At 50.4% G+C, this 18127-nt stretch overlaps 1 protein-coding gene across 7 annotated transcripts in view; it reads left to right on the top strand.

Moving 5' to 3' along the window:
• SLC27A1 (solute carrier family 27 member 1) overlaps positions 1-15504 on the top strand; it is a 32316-nt gene extending 16812 nt beyond the window's left edge. For 4 of the 7 annotated variants that reach the window (XM_021076116.1, XM_021076130.1, XM_021076140.1 and 1 more), the window contains exons 8-12: positions 6879-7088; positions 9317-9443; positions 9532-9906; positions 10588-10734; positions 12535-15504. In XM_021076116.1, coding sequence (XP_020931775.1) covers positions 6879-7088; positions 9317-9443; positions 9532-9906; positions 10588-10734; positions 12535-12692 — 1017 coding nt within the window. In that variant the 3' untranslated portion in view covers positions 12693-15504. 7 annotated transcript variants of the gene reach the window in all.

The raw sequence follows: 18127 nt of genomic DNA, 5'->3' as shown, positions 1-18127 counted from the left end.
GGTTTGGTACCTGGTCTGGGAACTTCCTCATGCTGCAGATGCAGCCAAAAAAATATGGCTAAAATGGTAAATTTTATGTTATGTGTATTTTTTTTTTTTTTGTATTTTTGTTCTTTTAGGCCGCACCTGTGGCATACGGAGGTTCCCAGGCCAGGAGTCTAATTGGAGCTGCAGCTGCCGGCCTACACCACAGCCACAGCAACGTGGGATCTGAACCGAGTCTGCGACCTACATCACAGCTCATGGCAATGCCAGATCTTTAACTCACTGAGAGAGGCCAGGGATTGAACCCACATCCTCATGGATACTAGTTGGGTTCTTAACCTGCTGAGCCACAATAGGAACTCCTAAAACATCAGTTTTAAGATAAGACCCACACGTTGCAACTGGTTTATGTTTCTTATAAGAATCCTTTCATCTGTAGGTGCCCCTGGTCTCTCCCTCACTCCTCCCCACCTCTTCTAATTTATTTATTGAAGAAATGGAGTTTGCCTGTAGTGTTTTCCCAGTGTGGGTATTGCTGAGAGGTCCCTTGGTATGCTCTTCCCTCCCTAGTACTTCCTGTACCTGTTTCTTTTCTTTTCTCCTTTTTTTTTTTTTTTTTTTTTTTTTAGCCTCTGAAAAAAAAAAATTAGGGAATTCCTCTTGTGGTGCAGCAGAAACAAATCCAACTAGGAACCCTGAGGTTGCGGGTTCAATCCCTGACTTCGCTCAGTGGGTTAAGGATCCGGTGTTGCCGTGAGCTGTGGTGTAAGTTGCAGACACAGTTTGGATCCCACATTAATGTGGCTGTGGTGTAGGCTGGCAGCTACAGCTCTGATTAGATCCCTAGCCTAGGAACCTCCATGTGCCTGCTTCGGGAGTGGCCCTAAAAGGACAAAAAAAAAAAAAAATCGGAGTTCCCGTTGTGGTTCAGCAGGTTAAGAACCCAGCATAGTGTCCTTGAAGATGCAAGATCAACCCCTTGATTAGGTCAAGGATTTGGCGTTGCTGCAAGCTGCAATGTAGATCGCAGATGCAGTTGGGATCTGGCGTTGCCATGGCTGTGTTGTAGGCCAGCACCTGCAACTCTGATTTGACCCCTAGCCTGGGAACCTTCATATGCCGCAGGTGAAGCCCTAAAAAGAAAAACAAATTAAAATTTAAAAAATTGAGGTATAGTTAATTTACAGTGTTGTGTTAGTTGCAGGTATGCACCAAAGTGGTCCAGTTACACATACATATCTAAATCTGTATATTCTTTTTCAGATTCTTTTCCATTATAGGTTATTACAAGATATCATTCCCTGTGCTATACAGTAGGTCCTTTTTTTTTTTTTGCTTTTTAGGGCCACACCTGAAGCACTTTAAAGTTCCCAGGCTAAGGGTCAAATCAGAGCTATAGCTCCTGGTCTCCAGTACAGCCACAGCAATGTAGGATCCGAGCTGAGTCTGTAACCTACACCACAGCTCACAACAATGCCAGATCCTTAACCCAATGCCAGAGCGAGGCAGGGATCGAACCCACATCTTCATGTATTCTAGTCAGGTTTTTTACCACTGAGCCACGATGGGAACTCCAGTCCTTGTTGTTTTCTTTCTTCCTTCCTTCCTTTCTCCCTCCCTTCCTTCCTTCCTTCCTTTCTTTCTTTCTTTTTTTTTTTTTTTTTTTTTGCTTTTGAAGGTCACACCTGACGCATATGGAGGTTCCCAGGCTAGGGGTCGAACTGGAGCTACAGCTGCTGGCCAACACCACAGCCACAGCAACACAGGATCCAAGCTGTGTCTGCAACCTATGCCACAGCTCACGGTAACTCCAGATCCTTAACCCACTCAGCAAGGCCAGGGATCGAACCCACATCCCCAAAGATCCTAGTCGGGTTTGTTACTGCTGAGCCACAACAGTCCTTGTTTATTTTATGTATAGTAGTGTGTATATTGTTAATCCCAAACTCCTAAATTATCTCCTCTCCCAACCCTCGCTATCCCCTTTGGTAAGTATAAGTTTGTTTTCTATGTCTGTGAGTGTATTTCTGTTTTGTAATATGTTCATGTTTTTTTAGATTCCACATATAAGTGATACCATATGTTGTCTTTTTCTGTCTGGCTTATTTCACTTAGGATAATCGCTAGGACCATCCTAGTTGTTGGAAAAGGCATTATTTCATTCTTTTTTATGGCTGAGTAGTATTCCATTGCGTATATAGACCACATCTTCTTTATCGATTCCTCTATTGATGGACATTTAGGTTGCTTTCACATCCTGGCTATTGTAAATAGTGCTGCTACGAACCTTGGGGTGTATGTATCTTTTTGGTTTTTTTTTTTTTAAGTTTTTTTTTGTGTTTTTTTTTTTGTGTGTGTGTGTGTGTGTGTGTGTGTGTTTTTGTCTTTCTGTGTTTTTCTAGGGCCACACCTGCGGCATATGGAGGTTCCCAGGCCGGGGGGTCCAATCAGAGCTGTAGCCACAAGCCTACACCAGAGCCACAGCAACGCCAGATCTGAACAGCCTCTGTGACCTACACCACAGCTCATGGCAACGCTGGATCCTTAACCTGCTGAGAAAGGCCAGGGATCGAACCTGCAACCTCATGGTTCCTAGGCAGATTTGTTAACCACTGAGCCACGACGGGAACTCCTATGTATCTTTTTGAATTAGAGTATTCTCTGGATATATGCCCACAAGTGGGATCATAGGATCATATGGTAACTCCATTTAAAATTTTTTTTTGGGGGGGGTTGGGCAGCAACCACAGCATGCAGAATTTCCTGGGCCAGGGATTGAACCCACGCCACTGCAGTGACTGAGCCACAGCATTGACAGTGCTGGATCCTCAACCAGCTAGGGCACAGGAACGCCTCTATTTTTTGAAGGGATCTTTATACTGTTCTCCATAGCAGAAGCACAGCATTTCTCAACCACAGCACTGTGGGTATTTGGAGCCGGATCTTTCTCCTTGGTGGGGGCTGTCCTATGCACTCTCAGATATTTAACAGCATTTCTGCCCTAAAATCAGTGGATACCACTTGTACCCCACACTTGCAACTGTGACAATTAAAAATGTGTCTAGGGCATTCCCATCATGGCTCAGTGGTAATGAAGCTGACTAGTATCCATCCTTGGCCCCCTCAGTGGGTTGTGGACCTGGCGTTACCATGAGCTGTGGTGTAGCTTGCAGATGTGGCTCAGATTTGGCATTGCTGTAGCTGTGGTGTAGGCTGGCAACTACAGCTCCAATTTGACCCCTAACCTAGGAACTTCCATATGCTGCGGATGTGCCCCTAAAAAGACAGACCAAAAAAAAAAAATCTGTCTAGACTTTGTCAAGTGTCTTGACTTTGATTGAGAACCATTGCTCTAGATATTCAGTTGCTTCAAGTTCCGCTTTTTTGGGCAAGAGTTCCTTGTGGGCGGTTTCACATCCTCTGCAGAGAGGTCTCTGGTGTCTGGCGGCCCCTCTCTTTGCCCTTGACGTGCTGCGTTGCATCAGGTTTCATTCACTGTCTCAGGGCTCCCCAAAGTTCATTCCAATTCCTTGAAGGGGGATTTCTATCACCAAGAAAGGGCGCTGAGGGGCTCTTTTAAGGAGTAGAGGGTGGAATTCTCAAAGGTCAAGTTTAATAACAGGATCAAAATAAAAAATATAAAAATTGTGATCTATTATTTTTGACAATTTTATGTATATATTTGAGATAATTTGATATTAATTAATTTTATGAGTCTCATATTTTGGGAGTTCCTGTCATGGCTCAGTGATTAACGAATCTCACTAGCATCCATGAGGACACAGGTTCAATCCCTGGCCTCACTCAGTGGGTTAAGGATCCAGCGTTGCCATGAGCTGTGGTGTGGGTCGAGGATGCGGCTCGGATCCTGCGTAGCTGTGGCTGTGGTGTAGGCCAGCGGCTACAGCTCTGATTGGACCCTTAGCCTGGAAACCTCCATATGCCGCAGGTGCAGCCCTAAAAAAGCCAAAAAAAAAAAAAAAAAGTTTCCTGTTTTTAATTGCTGTATAACCTTGAATGTTGTTGGAGGCAAAACCAAGTTACTCATGTATTATTCTAAAACTCCCTGTACTTTTTATTTTCTACATTAAGAAAAATACAGCTCACTTTAAAGCAGGATAATTGTATATGCTAGGCTAGTTTAATGTGGAAGTTAAAGAAAAGTCTCACTTCACAATTACTTTGTGGTGCCTTTAGTTCACAACTTTATTCGTGTTATAATAAATTACTGTTATTGGGGAAAAAGAAAGGATCAAGTTTAATAAAGATGCTGAGAAGACTGAGAGCACGCATTTGGGTTCAGAAATCCCATGGCTGTAGAACGGGGGAAGCTTCTTGGCTGTTTTTTCTTGTTGTTGTTGTTGTTTTTGTCTTTTTGCCTTTTCTAGGGCCGCTCCCGCAGCACATGGAGGTTCCCAGGCTAGGGGTCCAATTGGAGCTGTAGCCACCAGCCTACGCCAGAGCCACAGCAATGTGGGATCCGAGCCGGGTCTGCAACCTACACCATAGGTCACGGCAATGCCGGATCCTTAACCCATCGAGCAAGGCCAGGGATTGAACCCGCAACCTCATGGTTCCTAGTCGGATTCGTTAACCACTGCACCATGATGGGAACTCCGCTTCTTGGCTGTTTATCTGCAGCAGTAGGCACTGGCCCAGGTCAGCTGCCTTGCTGTCCTTGTGGGAGGCAGCAGGCTATAATATAGAGCTCTGCTCTCTGAGCTCCATAAAGCAGGTAGATGGGCAGCCGATAGGCAAGTAGCCATCATTGTCCACGGAGCCTGAGTGTGCACACCTTGACTCCCCATACCCACTTGGGTGTGCACATTCAATGCCTGAGGTCACCCTGACTTGGGAGTGGTAGCAGGAGTCCCAGGTTGACACCTCACTCCCAGCTTCTGGCCCCTGCATGCTGGAGGTCACGGCATGGGGCATCTGTTGCCTGCCCTTCAGCTCTGAGTCTGTCTAAGGGTCCAGGCTGAGTAAAGATCATCTGTTTGGCTCTCAGTATATAGATGTGGCCTTAGAGCCACAGGGACATCATTATCACCCTCAGCTGCCTCAGTTGTGGCTGATTGTCCCTTCCCCAACCTAATTTCTGAAGGGGACAGTTGTGAACTGCTCAGAGTGTGGCTGGGACTACCTGTGATGGTCTGGAGGGCAGCTCTGTGTTTAGGCAGGACTGAGTCAGTTGACAGATAAAACCAAAACCCAGCCCTAACTTAAATTCTGGCTTTCTTGAGGAAAGGTATTTATTAGCTTATGGAACTTAGGAAGCCAAATGGTGGACAGCCTTCAGGCACAGCTTGATCAAGGAGGGCCTCGTTCTCACTCTCTCTCTCTTCATTTCTTGTTCACTTTCATCTTTCTCTTATTTTCTTCTTTTCTCAGTGGGTGGTTTCCTCCCCATATCTGCTTCTCCAGGAGGGTTCCCAGCAGCTCCAGTTGAGAAAGAGGCTGTCTTCCCACTAGTCCATTAAAAAGTCCCAGAGCTGATTCTCATTGGCCAATCTCTGGTCATCTGCCTATTCTTGAACCAATCAGTGGCTAGTGATGGACTGGACAGACTGGCTAAGCTGTATGACCCAAGGTCCCTGGGTCTGTCCTGGAGATGGTGTGGGCTGAGCTATACCCCAGGCACACAAGGGAGCTGGGGGCAGAGAGAAAAGAACCATCATGGGTTTCTGATCTAGCCTTGCCCTGGGCTTGCCTCCTGGTCAGCAGCTGGTGATCTTGGACCACCTGTGTGCCCTCTCTGGGTCTCAGTGACTTCATCTCCAACATGGAGTGTTGGGAGGACTAAACAGATGATCTCTGTACTTGGCAGGTGGTGAGTGCTAGGCACCCTTGTATTCCTCAGATATTTATCAGGGAAATATGTGACATTTGAGACCTGATGCATCTGGTGGCAGGGTGCTCCCAGCAGAGGGCACAGTCCATGCAAGGTCCTCGAGGAGGGGACCCATGTGGCAGAGCCAAGTGAGCACAGGAGTTGGAGGGAGAGGAGGCATTGAAGGTGGCGGGGCCAGATGGAGTTCATCACAGGTCATATTTTTACATTATCTTGTGAGTACTTTGAAGCTGTAATGATTGCCCTGGTGGTTAATTCTGAACATGTGTCTGTGTTGAGGCTTTGGAGCCAGGATGGCCAGATTCAAATCAAATTTTATGACATTTTTAGCCTGGGTGGTTTTGTTTTTTTGTTTTTTGTTTTTGTTTTTGTTTTGTTTTTTTTTTTGTTTTTTTTTACTATCCGTGAGCCTCAGTTTCTCCATCTGTAAAATGGGGAGGGTAATCATTCAGAAGCTGATGTAGAGATGACTCAAGGACACCCGGGGTATCTGGAAGGTGACCCCAGGGGGTGGAGCCCTTTGAGGAGGTGAGGAGGTGACTACATGGGTGGCCAGGGCTGGGTCCCTGCTGTGACTTCAGGGAGGCAGAGAAGAACATGTTCCTGAGAGTGGTCCCACCCCAGGGTCAGATCACTAGGCATCCTGACCTGAGCTCAGATGGTTGGGATTCTGGGGGACAGCATAAAACACCTCGGCTCTGGGCTGAGGGTTGCCCTGTGGAGTGTCAACACTGCATCCTACCTTCCTGCCTGCCTGCGCCATACACGGGGTGTCCCCAGGAAGCAGCATGGTGCTGAGGGACAGCAGAGGGGTGTGGGGGTTGCGATACATCCATTCATTTAGGAAGTGCCTTGGGGACAGCGAATGGATAGGTGTAAATGGCTTGGGCTGTTTCCTTGCTATCATCTTCTTTAAGGCCATTTTGTTCCTAGCGCCCTGGTTAGAGGGGGAAGGTCCCTGGGTCTGGGGGAACCTCCACCCTCAGCAAGTTCCCTCTGCCTTGGTGGCACAGGCGCCCACGGCTCACTTCCCATCCCCTAGGTGGTCCAGTACATCGGGGAGATCTGCCGCTACCTGCTGAAGCAGCCCGTGCGGGAGGCAGAAGGGCAGCACCGTGTGCGCCTGGCCGTGGGCAACGGGCTGCGGCCGGCCATATGGGAGGAGTTCACCGAGCGCTTTGGCGTGCGCCAGATCGGCGAGTTCTACGGGGCCACCGAGTGCAACTGTAGCATCGCCAACATGGATGGGAAGGTGGGCGCTGGCGGGGGGAGGCTGGGCTGGTGTCAGGGTTCAGGGATCACTGCTACCTCGACCTGGCTGGCCTGTGTCGCCATAAAACAGCCTGAACTGTGGTGGGACACTCAGCCAGCCTCTCCGGAGGCCTTTCTCCGGTGCGCCCAGACTTGTGACTCTTGCCCTTGAGTTCAAGCATGGCTGTGTGCCCTGGGCAAGTGCCTCAGCCTTTCTGAGCCTCAATTTCTAGCGGTAGAGGTGGCAGGGAGCTCAGGGCTCTGGGGGATCCAGGGCCAGGAAGGAAGTTCTGATCTCCTCTTACAGGGAAAGTCACTCAGGCTCCTTAGGTCTCTATTTCCTCATGAGTAAATGGAGATAACAGCTCATTAGGTTTGTTGTAACCACCCAGCATCCTGAGCTCACCACAACACCCCTCCAAATAGGCTCTCTGCAAACAGATGCTTTTATGATTAGTGATTTTTTCTTGCTTGCTTGCTTGCCTGCCTGCCTGCCATGCCCATGGCATATGGAAGTTCCCAGGCTAGGGGTCAAATTAGAGCTGCCAGCCTACACCACAGCCACAGCAACACCAGAGCCAAGCTGCATCTGCAACCTATACTGCAGCTCATACCAATGCTGGATCCATAACCCACTGAGTGAGGCCAGGGATCAAACCCACATCCCCACAGACACTATGTCGGGTCCTTAACCTGCTGAGCCCCAATGGGAACTCCCCTTCTCATTTTCTGTTCTTGACTTTGGGTGGGAAGGGCTTGATAAGAGAGGAGGGTCCTGCAAGGGCAGAATGGAGATAAAAACGGATACTAATTGCAGTTCCCGTTGTGGCGCAGCAGGTTACAAACCCGGCCAGTATCCATGAGGACTCAGGTTTGATCCCTGGCCTTGCTTAGTGGGTTAAGGATCTGGTGTTGCTGAAAGCTGTGGTGTAGGTCGAAGATGCAGCTTGGATCTGGTGTTGCTATGGCTGTGGTGTAGGCTGGCAGCTGCAGCTCCAATTCGACCCCTAGCCTGGGAACTTCCATGTGCTGCAAGTGCAGCCCTAAAAATAAAAAAAAAAATATTAAAAAAAAAAAAAGAAAAGGGAGTTCCTATCGTGGCGCAGTGGTTAACGAATCCGACTAGGAACCATGAGGTTGCGGGTTCGATCCCTGCCCTTGCTCAGTGGGTTAACGATCCGGTGTTGCGGTGAGCTGTGGGCTGCAGACGTGGCTCGGATCCCGCGTTGCTGTGGCTCTGGCGTAGGCCGGCGGCTACAGCTCCAATTTGACCCCTAGCTTGGGAACCTCCATATGCCGCGGGAGCGGCCCAAGAAATAGCAAAAAGACAAAAAAAAAAAAAAAAAAAAAAAATGAGAAGAATGCCAACACCCAGGGTCAGAGATTCTTTTCTGTATCTCGCTCCTGAATCCCTAGCACCTGAGGACCAGGCACCACCTCCACCAATCACATGTGTTGAATGGACAGCCCCAGAGGACATTCTGACCATACTAGCACAGGGTGCTGCTCTAACAAACATACCCGAGCTTGGGAAGTGGCACTAACCCATTAGTCAGGCATTTCTGCTCATAGAACTGAGCCAGGCAGGGTGACATGCAGTGGGCAGCAGGCAGAAGCTCTGCCAGTGTCCTGACATGGCTTTAGGGTCACTCCATGCATCTACTTCCAGCCAGCATGGAGGGTTTGTTTTTTGTTTTGTTTTGTTTTGTTTTGTTTTTGCCTTTTAGGTCCACACCCACAGCATATAGAAGTACCCAGGCTAGGGGTCGAATCAGAGCTGCAACTACCAGCCTATACCACAGCCACAGCAACTTTGGATCCAAGCTGTGTCTGCAACCTACACCACAGCTCATGGCAACACTGGATCCTAAATCCACTGAGCGAGGCCAGGGATCGAACCTGCATCCTTATGGATACTAGTTGGATTCGTTTCTGCTACGCCACAACGGGAAGTCCCCAGCATGGAGGGTTTTAAGGACCAGGAAGTAGTGGCTGGCCAGCGGGTCTCCACTTGACTGCAGGGGAGGCTGGGAATGTGGGGGAGGGGGCATGAGCCCTAGGGAAGGTGCTGCAGTTATTACTCCCCTCTTTCAGGTCATCCAAGGTCACTGAGTTGGGGTGACACTAGGGGTGCTAATTCCAGGCCCTGGGGCAGGACAGGCAAGATAGGGGCGGGAGGACACCATGTCACCCGGGGGCTCCTCAGCAACCTAGTTTGTCCCATCCCAGGTTGGTGCTTGTGGCTTCAACAGCCGCATCCTGCCCCATGTGTACCCCATCCGGCTGGTGAAGGTCAACGAGGACACCATGGAGCTACTGCGGGATGCCCAAGGCCTCTGCATCCCATGCCAGGCCGGTGAGCAGGGTCCCACCCAGTCCCCCGGGGAGCTGGGGCCCCCACCTCCTACCCACCCAGCGCAGCCTGAGTGCTGCCTCCTCCCCAGGGGAGCCCGGCCTCCTCGTGGGCCAGATCAACCAGCAGGACCCTCTGCGTCGCTTTGATGGCTACATCAGCGAGAGCGCCACCAGCAAGAAGATCGCCCACAGTGTCTTCTGCAAGGGTGATAGCGCCTACCTATCAGGTGTGCAGACCATGGGAGTGGGCTGTAGGGGTGGCGGGTCATCCTCTTACCTCCTCTTCTCCCCTCTGCCAGGTGACGTGCTGGTGATGGACGAACTGGGTTACATGTATTTCCGGGACCGCAGCGGGGACACCTTCCGCTGGCGTGGGGAGAATGTCTCCACCACTGAGGTGGAGGGTGTGCTGAGTCGCCTGCTTGGCCAGACAGATGTGGCCGTGTACGGGGTGGCCGTGCCAGGCAAGCTGAAGCTGTGGGGGTGGTCCTAGGGTACGGCAGTTTCAGAGGAGCCCCGCCAGAAGGGGCTTGGAGGTACAGGTGCCCTCATATGCGGGACAAAAAGCAGTGCACAACCTGGACAACTGCACATGGTACTCTGGATCTGGAGTCATAATGCATCAACATCAATATGCCTGATGTCGAGCCTCAGTTTTCCTCATCCAGAAAGTGGGATCATAGGAGTTCCCATTGTGGCTCAGCAGGTTAAGAACCCAACTAGTGTCTGTGAAGATGCCGGTTCCATCCCTGACCTTGCTCATGAGTTAAGCATCCGGCGTTGCCTCAAGCTGCAGCGTAGGTCATGGATGTGGCTCAGATCTGGTGTTGCTGTGGCTGTGGCATAGACCAGCAGCTGTAGCTCCAATTTGACCCCTAGCCTGGGAACCTCCATATGCTATAGGTACAGCCCTAAACAGAAGGAGAAAAAAAAAAGAGAAAAGAAAGAAAGTGGGATCATGATATCAGCTGTGGGTTAGGGTTTTCAGGAGTACAGCAGAAACTCAGTAAAATGGTCCCTGCTTCAGTAAGTGCTCTCCCAGGTGGGAGGGACTTGAGGTCAGAAGCAGGGGCCACTGTTGGAGGGTGTATCTGGTCCCCTGTGGGGGCGAGGGGTGGTGGTCTCAGCCAGACTTCTGTCCCCAGGAGTAGAGGGCAAAGCAGGCATGGCAGCCATCGCAGACCCTCACGGCCAGCTGAGCCCCAACGCGCTGTACCAGGAGCTGCAGAAGGTACTGGCCCCCTACGCCCGGCCCATCTTCCTGCGCCTCCTGCCCCAGGTGGACACCACAGGTGCGGGCCCCTCTGTCCCTCTGTCTGTCTGTTAAGTCCCTCAACCATTTACTTACTTGTCTTGGTTCAGCCCCCCATGGCGAGTTAAACGTAATGGTTCACGGCCAGCCGGCACCGCAGGCAAAGCCTTTCTCATTTTATTTACATACTTAATTCTTTTCATTCCTCACTCCCACTCCCACTGGGCATCCTGTAATGTTTGGTGCATGTCTTCATTGTTAGCATTTTCCTGATAACTAGGAAATTTGAGCAAATCATCTCACACCTCTTGGGTTTCCTCCTTTGTAAATCACCCACTAGTATCTTTCACCCACCTTTGTGTTAACTCTGTCTTTCATTGTGATCGTCGGAAGTTCCCTGTAATAGTCTATATATCAATTCCCTAGCGGTCTCGGACATTCTAAATCTCTTTTTTGGAGTCTAACGGTTAACTTTGTCCATGGTGCTCTTTGTTGAAAAGGAGCTCCCCCCCGTGGCTCAGTGAGTTAATGATCCAGTTCGTCTGTATGGTGTTGCCTGTTCAATCCCCAGCCTGATACATGCAGTGAGTTAAGGATCTGGCATCGCCACAGCAGTACTGTGGCCTCGGTTGCAGATGCAGCTGGCCTGGGAACTTGCATATGCTGCGGGTGAGGCTGAAAAAGGAAAAATAAAGTGCTATTATACCAGGCAGATTTTAAAAAAGAAAGAATGAAAAGAAACCTCTAGTTTTTTTTTGGTCTTTTCAGGGCTGCACCCTTGGGTGCAGCATATGGAGGTTCCCAGGCTAGGGGTCCAATTGGAGCTGTGGCCGCTGGCCTATGCCAGAGCCACAGCAACGCGGGATCCGAGCCGCGTCTGCAACCTACACCACAGCTCCACGGCAACGCCAGATCCTTAATCCACTGAGCGAGGCCAGGAATCGAACCCGTGTCCTTATGGATGCCAGTAGGGTTTGTTAACCACTGCGCCATGACAGGAGCTCCAAAAACCTCTAGTTCTGATACAGACTTAAGCCCTCTCCCCTTTTTTTAATCTTATGGTGTATGTGTTTGAAGTTTGGTTTAAAAAACAAATTACCCAATTCTAGAGCACACAGATATTCTGTCTTGATTTTTTTCTACCAATCCTAACCCTTAGCCTGCCTTTCACAAGCGCCCCCCCCCACACCCGTCCTCTGCCGCCTTTTTTCGCTTCACCGGCAACATGGGGAAGTTCCCAGGCTGGGAATGAAATCTGAACCACAGTAGTGACAATGCCAGATCCTTAGCCTGCTAGGCCACCAGGGAACTCCACGACACCCTTCTTTAATTATCACACTTTGTCTTAAAGGCCCGGATAGTAAATGTGCTGAGTTTTGCAGACCACAGTCTCTGCAGCAATAATTCACCTCTGCAGTTGTAGGGCAAAAACAGCAGTAAACAGTGTGGACATGAGTGGGCGTGGCTTCCTCGGATAGTGGGCTGAATTTGGCCTATCAGGTGGCTCAGAAGGCCTGTCATTTGCTCACCCTTGACCTACTGTGTGACAGACCCAGCCCTTCTCGGTCTTGTGGGGGTGGACATGTGACCAGGCAGGGAGTGCACCGAAGTTTGGTTTCAGGCCATATGGGAGTGGTCTGGGAGGCCTCTCTGGAGGAGGGGCCATGAAGCCGAGATTCAAAGGATGAGGGAGAATCCGGCAGGCAAAATGGGGAAGAATGTTCCTGGTGTTCAGAGGCCTGGAGGTGAAGGAGAGGATGGTGACTTGGGTGGGTGGGGTTCCTGGAAGCCCCCTGGCCAAGTCCTCACCCCACCCACATTGCCACCCCCACCCACACAGGCACCTTCAAGATTCAAAAGACGAGGCTGCAGCACGAGGGCTTTGACCCACGCCAGACCTCGGACCGGCTCTTCTTCCTGGACCTGAAGCAGGGCCACTACCTGCCTCTGGATCAGAGTGTCTACACCCGCATCTGCTCGGGCGCCTTCTTCCTCTGACGCTCCTCTTCTGCCCGCCAGAGACAACCCTCAGGCGCAGCCAGCGAGTTGGGCTTGAGCCAGACAGCCCTGCCCTGTCCTGCCGCAGAGAAACTGGATCCCAGGCGGAACCTGTGTTTCCCACCTTCACCGACCTCTCGCCTCGGGCTCCTGTGTGTGTGTGTCTGTGTGTATCTCTCTCTTTTCCCTTCTTCTGGGCCTTCCTGCTGCCCTTGACCGCCCTCACCTTCCTCCCCCATCTCCCCTCCCCTGCCAAAAGCAGAACAGACAGTTCCTGGAAGCCGCGGTTCCTGTGGGGGCCCGGCTGCCCTCAGAGCTTCCGAGGGGCCTCCCCATTGGGTCGTAAACCTGGAATGAGGCCTCTCCACCTCCCTCTCAGCTGTGCCTTAGCAAGACCCACCAGTCTAGGCCTCCCTAGGCTTCCCTAGGCGGCTGGATTCCAGGATTTGTAGTCCTGGGTGAACTCCAGGCAGGTCCCCCATCCTCCTTGCTGAACTGAGGAGTGGTCTGCCTGGCCAGCCGGGGTGCAGGGTTGCTTCAGCCGGGGACCTGCACATCAGCGGGAAATCTCCCAGGCCAGTTGCCTTTTGCACTTCCTGTCCCTGGTGGGTCTCCCTTGCCTTGCCTCCCCTTCCTGATGCCCTAGAAACTTCTGGAATTGACTGTGACCGCTTGGATGTTGCCCCCCCCACCACCACACAGACGGCCCTGTTCAGGCATCTCCACGGAGCCCCTGCTGGAGGGGCCCTGAAGATGGTGCTGGCTGGCGCCTCAGGCTGCTGCTCAGATGCTCACCCCAGTGGAGACCCTGCTGGTGTGGCTGCTGATGGGACCCATGGGAGTGACAGCAGTGGGTTGGGCTAAGTGTCCAGGCTAGGGGTGGCATCTGAGATGGTCTCTCCGGGTCTCAGGGGTTCCAGCCTGTTGAATGTCCCCGCCAGCCTTGTTAGTGATAGCTTGAATCTTTGGGTTGGTGACATCCTGAGACCACCCCACTAGGATAGCTCGGACATCCCCATCGGCTTCCTTGATGACTCACCCCAGACACCCGTTGTTGGGGCCAGCTCCCCAGCTCGCCCCTCTGTCCCTCCCTCTGGCAGCACCGTCCGGCTCCTCGAACATTGAGGCCAGTAGCAAGTGACCCTGTGGTGTTTCACATGGGCCTTTCCAAGCACCAAGGTTTTGTTTCCTACTTGAGTTTAAGAAATAAACCTGCAGAGTGTCTGGTGCCTGTTGGGAGCTCAGTCACTCACCGTTTGTTCCCATGTGGCACAGAACCCTTTCTGAGTGTCAGAAGGCAGGACCCTCACTGGGGAACACCCGGTTGCCAGACATGAGCCAAACACGCTTGGCCTTTTCTTACAGCTCCTATTGTCTGTTCTACCTGCAAGGCCTCAGAGGACAGGGAGCACATGAGTTAGTGTCCTCGCTACCTCCCTGCAGCCTCCAGGGCCTCCTGTAGGCTCATGGTGATATTGGTGGTCTCAGGAGAGGGAGAGCCAATCTGTCTAGGGGTTCCTGCAGGTGCACAGAATGGCCCAGAACAGAGAGTTGCGGCACATTTTGCTACCCCAAAAAACATGCCTCTCGGTCCAGTGGGAATGGCCATGGCTCTGGGTAGAGCCACTGAGTCTATGAGGGTAGCTGTCTGAGCTGGGATTTGAACCTTGGACATTGAGCTCCCATCTTCTACTGTGTTGTGTCCCCCCCCCCCCCCCCCCGCCAAACACCTGCTTCAGAATGACAGTCTGTCTTCATCTTGTCTTCACTTCAAGGACCAGAGGAAGATAATCTTACGATGATGAAGTATTTTCTAGGAGGGAGCACCAAGGAACAGTGGGGGTTGGGGGGGTGAACCATTGATGTGGGGGTTTGTCCTTGGATGCCCACAGTGCAAGGGGATGCAAGGTGGAGCCTTTGAAATGCTGTGTGAGGATGGAGAAGGATCCATTGCCGGTGGGGATGGAGCGCCCCTAGTGTGCTGATGGGCAAGTGCATTCTGGATAACCTCCCTTCACACATCTGGCCACCTCCTGAAGTGTCATCATGGTCCCCGTTGTACAGATAAGGAAACTGAAGGCACAGGGAGGGGAATGAAGGCATTGTCAGGGGCTCTGATGAGAAAGTGGCCCAATGGAGACCTTTTTCATTGCAGAGCCTATAACTCTGGCTACTGCAGCATCAGAAGTTCCCTCCAAACTGGCAAGAAACTAACCCTGATGCCTCCTAGGATCTGGCTCTGTGTGTGTTTGCTTTTTAAAATTAATTTGTAGAGTTTATTAGGGTGGTTTTAGGTTTACAAAAAAAGTGAAAGTACAGAGAGTTCCCATGTATCCTTTCACCCTTGTACCACTGTTTCCCCTGTTATTAACATCTGGCATTAATGTGATACATTTGTTCCCCTTAACAATAATTGCAAAGCATTATTGTAAAGGCCACAGTTAACATTAAGATTCACTCTGTTGGAGATCCTGCTGTGGCTCTGCTGATGAAGAATCCTGTGTTGTCACTGTGGAAGCTCAGATTTGATCCCTTGCTTGGGAACTTCCAGGTGCCACAGGTACAGCTGCAAAAGAAAAAAAAAGGAGTTCCCACTGTGGCTCAGTGGAAATGAGCCCTGCTAGTATCCATAAGGATTCGGGTTTGATCCCTGATACTGCTCAGTGGGTTAAGGATCTAGTGTTCCTGTGAGCTGTTGCATAGGCTAGCAGATGCATCTCCAATTTGACCCTGAACCTGGGAAGTTCCATATGCTGCAAGTGCAGCCCTAAAAAGCAAAAATAAAAAATAAAAACTTCCAAAAAAAAAAAAAGGTTCACTCTGTTATGGATCTGGTGTTGTCACTGTGCTGGTTTGGATCACTGCTGTGGGATCACTGCTGTGGGATCACTGCTGTGGTGTGGCTAGGGAACTTCCACATGCCACAGGTGAGCGCCCCCCCCACCGCCGCAGCAAAAAAAAAAAAAAAAAATCAGTTTTACATTCTATGGATTTCAACAAATGTATAATGATATACATCCACTTATCATAGACATAAGTTATAATACCATAAAAAAAAGTTTCTCTGCCCCCCAAATCCCCTGTGCTCTATCTCTTCATCCCTCCTACTCTAATCCCCATCAACCACTGATCTTTTTAGTCTGTAGTTTTTCCTTTTCCAGAGTGTTATTGGCTTGGAATCACACCATGTGTAGCCTTTTCAAACTGGCTTCTTTTGCTTGGCAAGACGCGTTTGAGGTTCCTCTCTGCCTTCTTGTGGCTTGATGGTTCAGTTTTGTTTTGGCCACATCCGAGGCATAGGGAAGTTCCTGGGCCAGGGCTGGAATCCACTGCGGCAACGCTGGGTCCTTTAGCCCACTACAGCAGGTTGGGGATCAGACCCATACCTTCGCCTCAACCTGAGCTGCTGCAGATTCTTAACCCACTGCACCACAGTGGGAACTCCAGCTCTATTTTTTTGTACCAACTGAGAAGCTCTGTGACTTGCCCCATGGATCCCTTGGTAAATCAGGAAGAAAGCTATGATGGGAAGGCACTCTGCCCCTAGCCTCTCCTTTTTTGAAGGGGCCCTGGAAGGATGTGCATAGAGGAGACATCTGTACTTACTGGGAAAAATAACGCTTCAGCCTGGCATGGGCAAGTGTGCTGTGAGGGGCAGGGGCTGAGTGGTCCATGAGGGACAAGGAAGGAGCAGCCACTACTTCCTGGGCATGTGAGAGGGCATGCGGGGGAAGGAGAATTGAGCCAAAAGACCCTCCTGAGGACAGGTGGCTGCAGGCTGTGTCCCTGCCCCTCACCCTTCGCCCTTGCCCTTCGAGGCTCTCCATCACTCAGTCTCTTTTGCTAGCACTGCCATCCTACAGGCTCTTTTCCTTGCATCACAGAGGGTTGTTTCTAGTCTTTATTCCTGCTCTTTCTTGTGCCTGAACCACTGTTCCTCTTCCCTAGCCTGGCCAACTCCAACTGATTTATTTTTTAATCCTGCTATTAGTCATTTACCATAAAATTCAGCCTTTTGGGATGGGGGCGGAGGGGGGCTACACCTGCAGCATATGGAAATTCCTGGGCCAGGGATGGTACCTGTGTCACAGCAGCAACCTGAGCTGCTGCAGTGACAATGCCAGAACTTTAACCCACTACACCACAAGAGAACTAAAAATTCAGCCTTTTAAACTGCAATTTAGGAGTTCCCATCGTGGCTCAGTGGTTAATGAATCCGACTAGGAACCATGAGGTTGCAGGTTCGATCCCTGGCTTTGTTCAGTGGGTTAAGGATCTGGCGTTGCCGTGAGCTGTGGTATAGGTTGCAGACACAGCTTGGATCCCACGTTGCTGTGGCTCTGGCGTAGGCCGGTGGCTACAGCTCTGATTCGACCCCTAGCCTGGGAACCTCCATATGCTGCGGGAGCGGCCCAAGAAATGGCAAAAAGACAAAAACAAACAAGCAAAACCACTGCAGTTTAGTGGCTCTTAGTATATTCACAAGATTATGCAACTGCCCCATCTGTCTAGTTTCAGAACATTTTCATCACCGCAAAAGGAAACCTCATGTTCATTAGAAGACACTCCTCCCTACTCCCCCACTGCCGCCTCTGGAAACTGCTATATTCTGTCTCTATGGATTTACTTGTTCTAGACATTTCATAGAAATGGAAGCATAGAATATGTGGCCTTGCATGTATGGCTTCTTCTTCTTTTTCTGCTTTTTCAGGGCTGCACCTGTGCATATGGAAGTTCCCAGGCTAGGGGGCCAGTTGAAACTGTAGCACAGCCACAGCAATGCAGGATCTGAGTGGCATCTGTGACCTACATGACAGCTCATAAGGCCAGATCCTTAACCCACTGTGGCCAGGGATCAAACCCGTGTCCTTATGGATACTAGTCAAGTTTGTTACTGCTGAGCCACAGTGGGAACTCCAAGGCTACTTTTACTTGTCATGGTTTTAAGATTCATTCATTCATTCCTTTTTATGGCCAAATAACATACTATTATATGGATAGATCATGTTTTGTTTAATTGTTCACCAGTTGGTAGACATTGAGTTATTTCCACTTTTTGGCAATTGTAAGTAATGCTGCTATGACCATTTATGAAAAAGGTTTTGTGTGAATATTTGTCCTTAATTTTTAGTATAAACCTAGGTGTGGAAATGCTAGGTCACACTATGGGTTTTTCTTTTGTCTTTTTGCCATTTCTTGGGCCGCTCCCGCAGCACATGGAGGTTCCCAGGCTAGGGGTCTAATTGGAGCTGTAGCTGCCAGCCTACGCCAGAGCCACAGCAATGCGGGATCCAAGCTGTGTCTGCAACCTATACCAAAGGTCATGGCAATGCCAGATCCTTAACCCACAGAGCGAAACCAGGAATCGAACCTGCAACCTCATGGTTCCTAGTCGGATTCATTAACCACTGAGCCACAACGGGAACTCCTAGGTC

Source organism: Sus scrofa, chromosome 2 (genome assembly GCF_000003025.6).
Source record: "Sus scrofa isolate TJ Tabasco breed Duroc chromosome 2, Sscrofa11.1, whole genome shotgun sequence".
Lineage (NCBI taxonomy): Eukaryota > Metazoa > Chordata > Mammalia > Artiodactyla > Suidae > Sus > Sus scrofa.
This window is presented reverse-complemented; position numbering and strand designations above follow the sequence as displayed.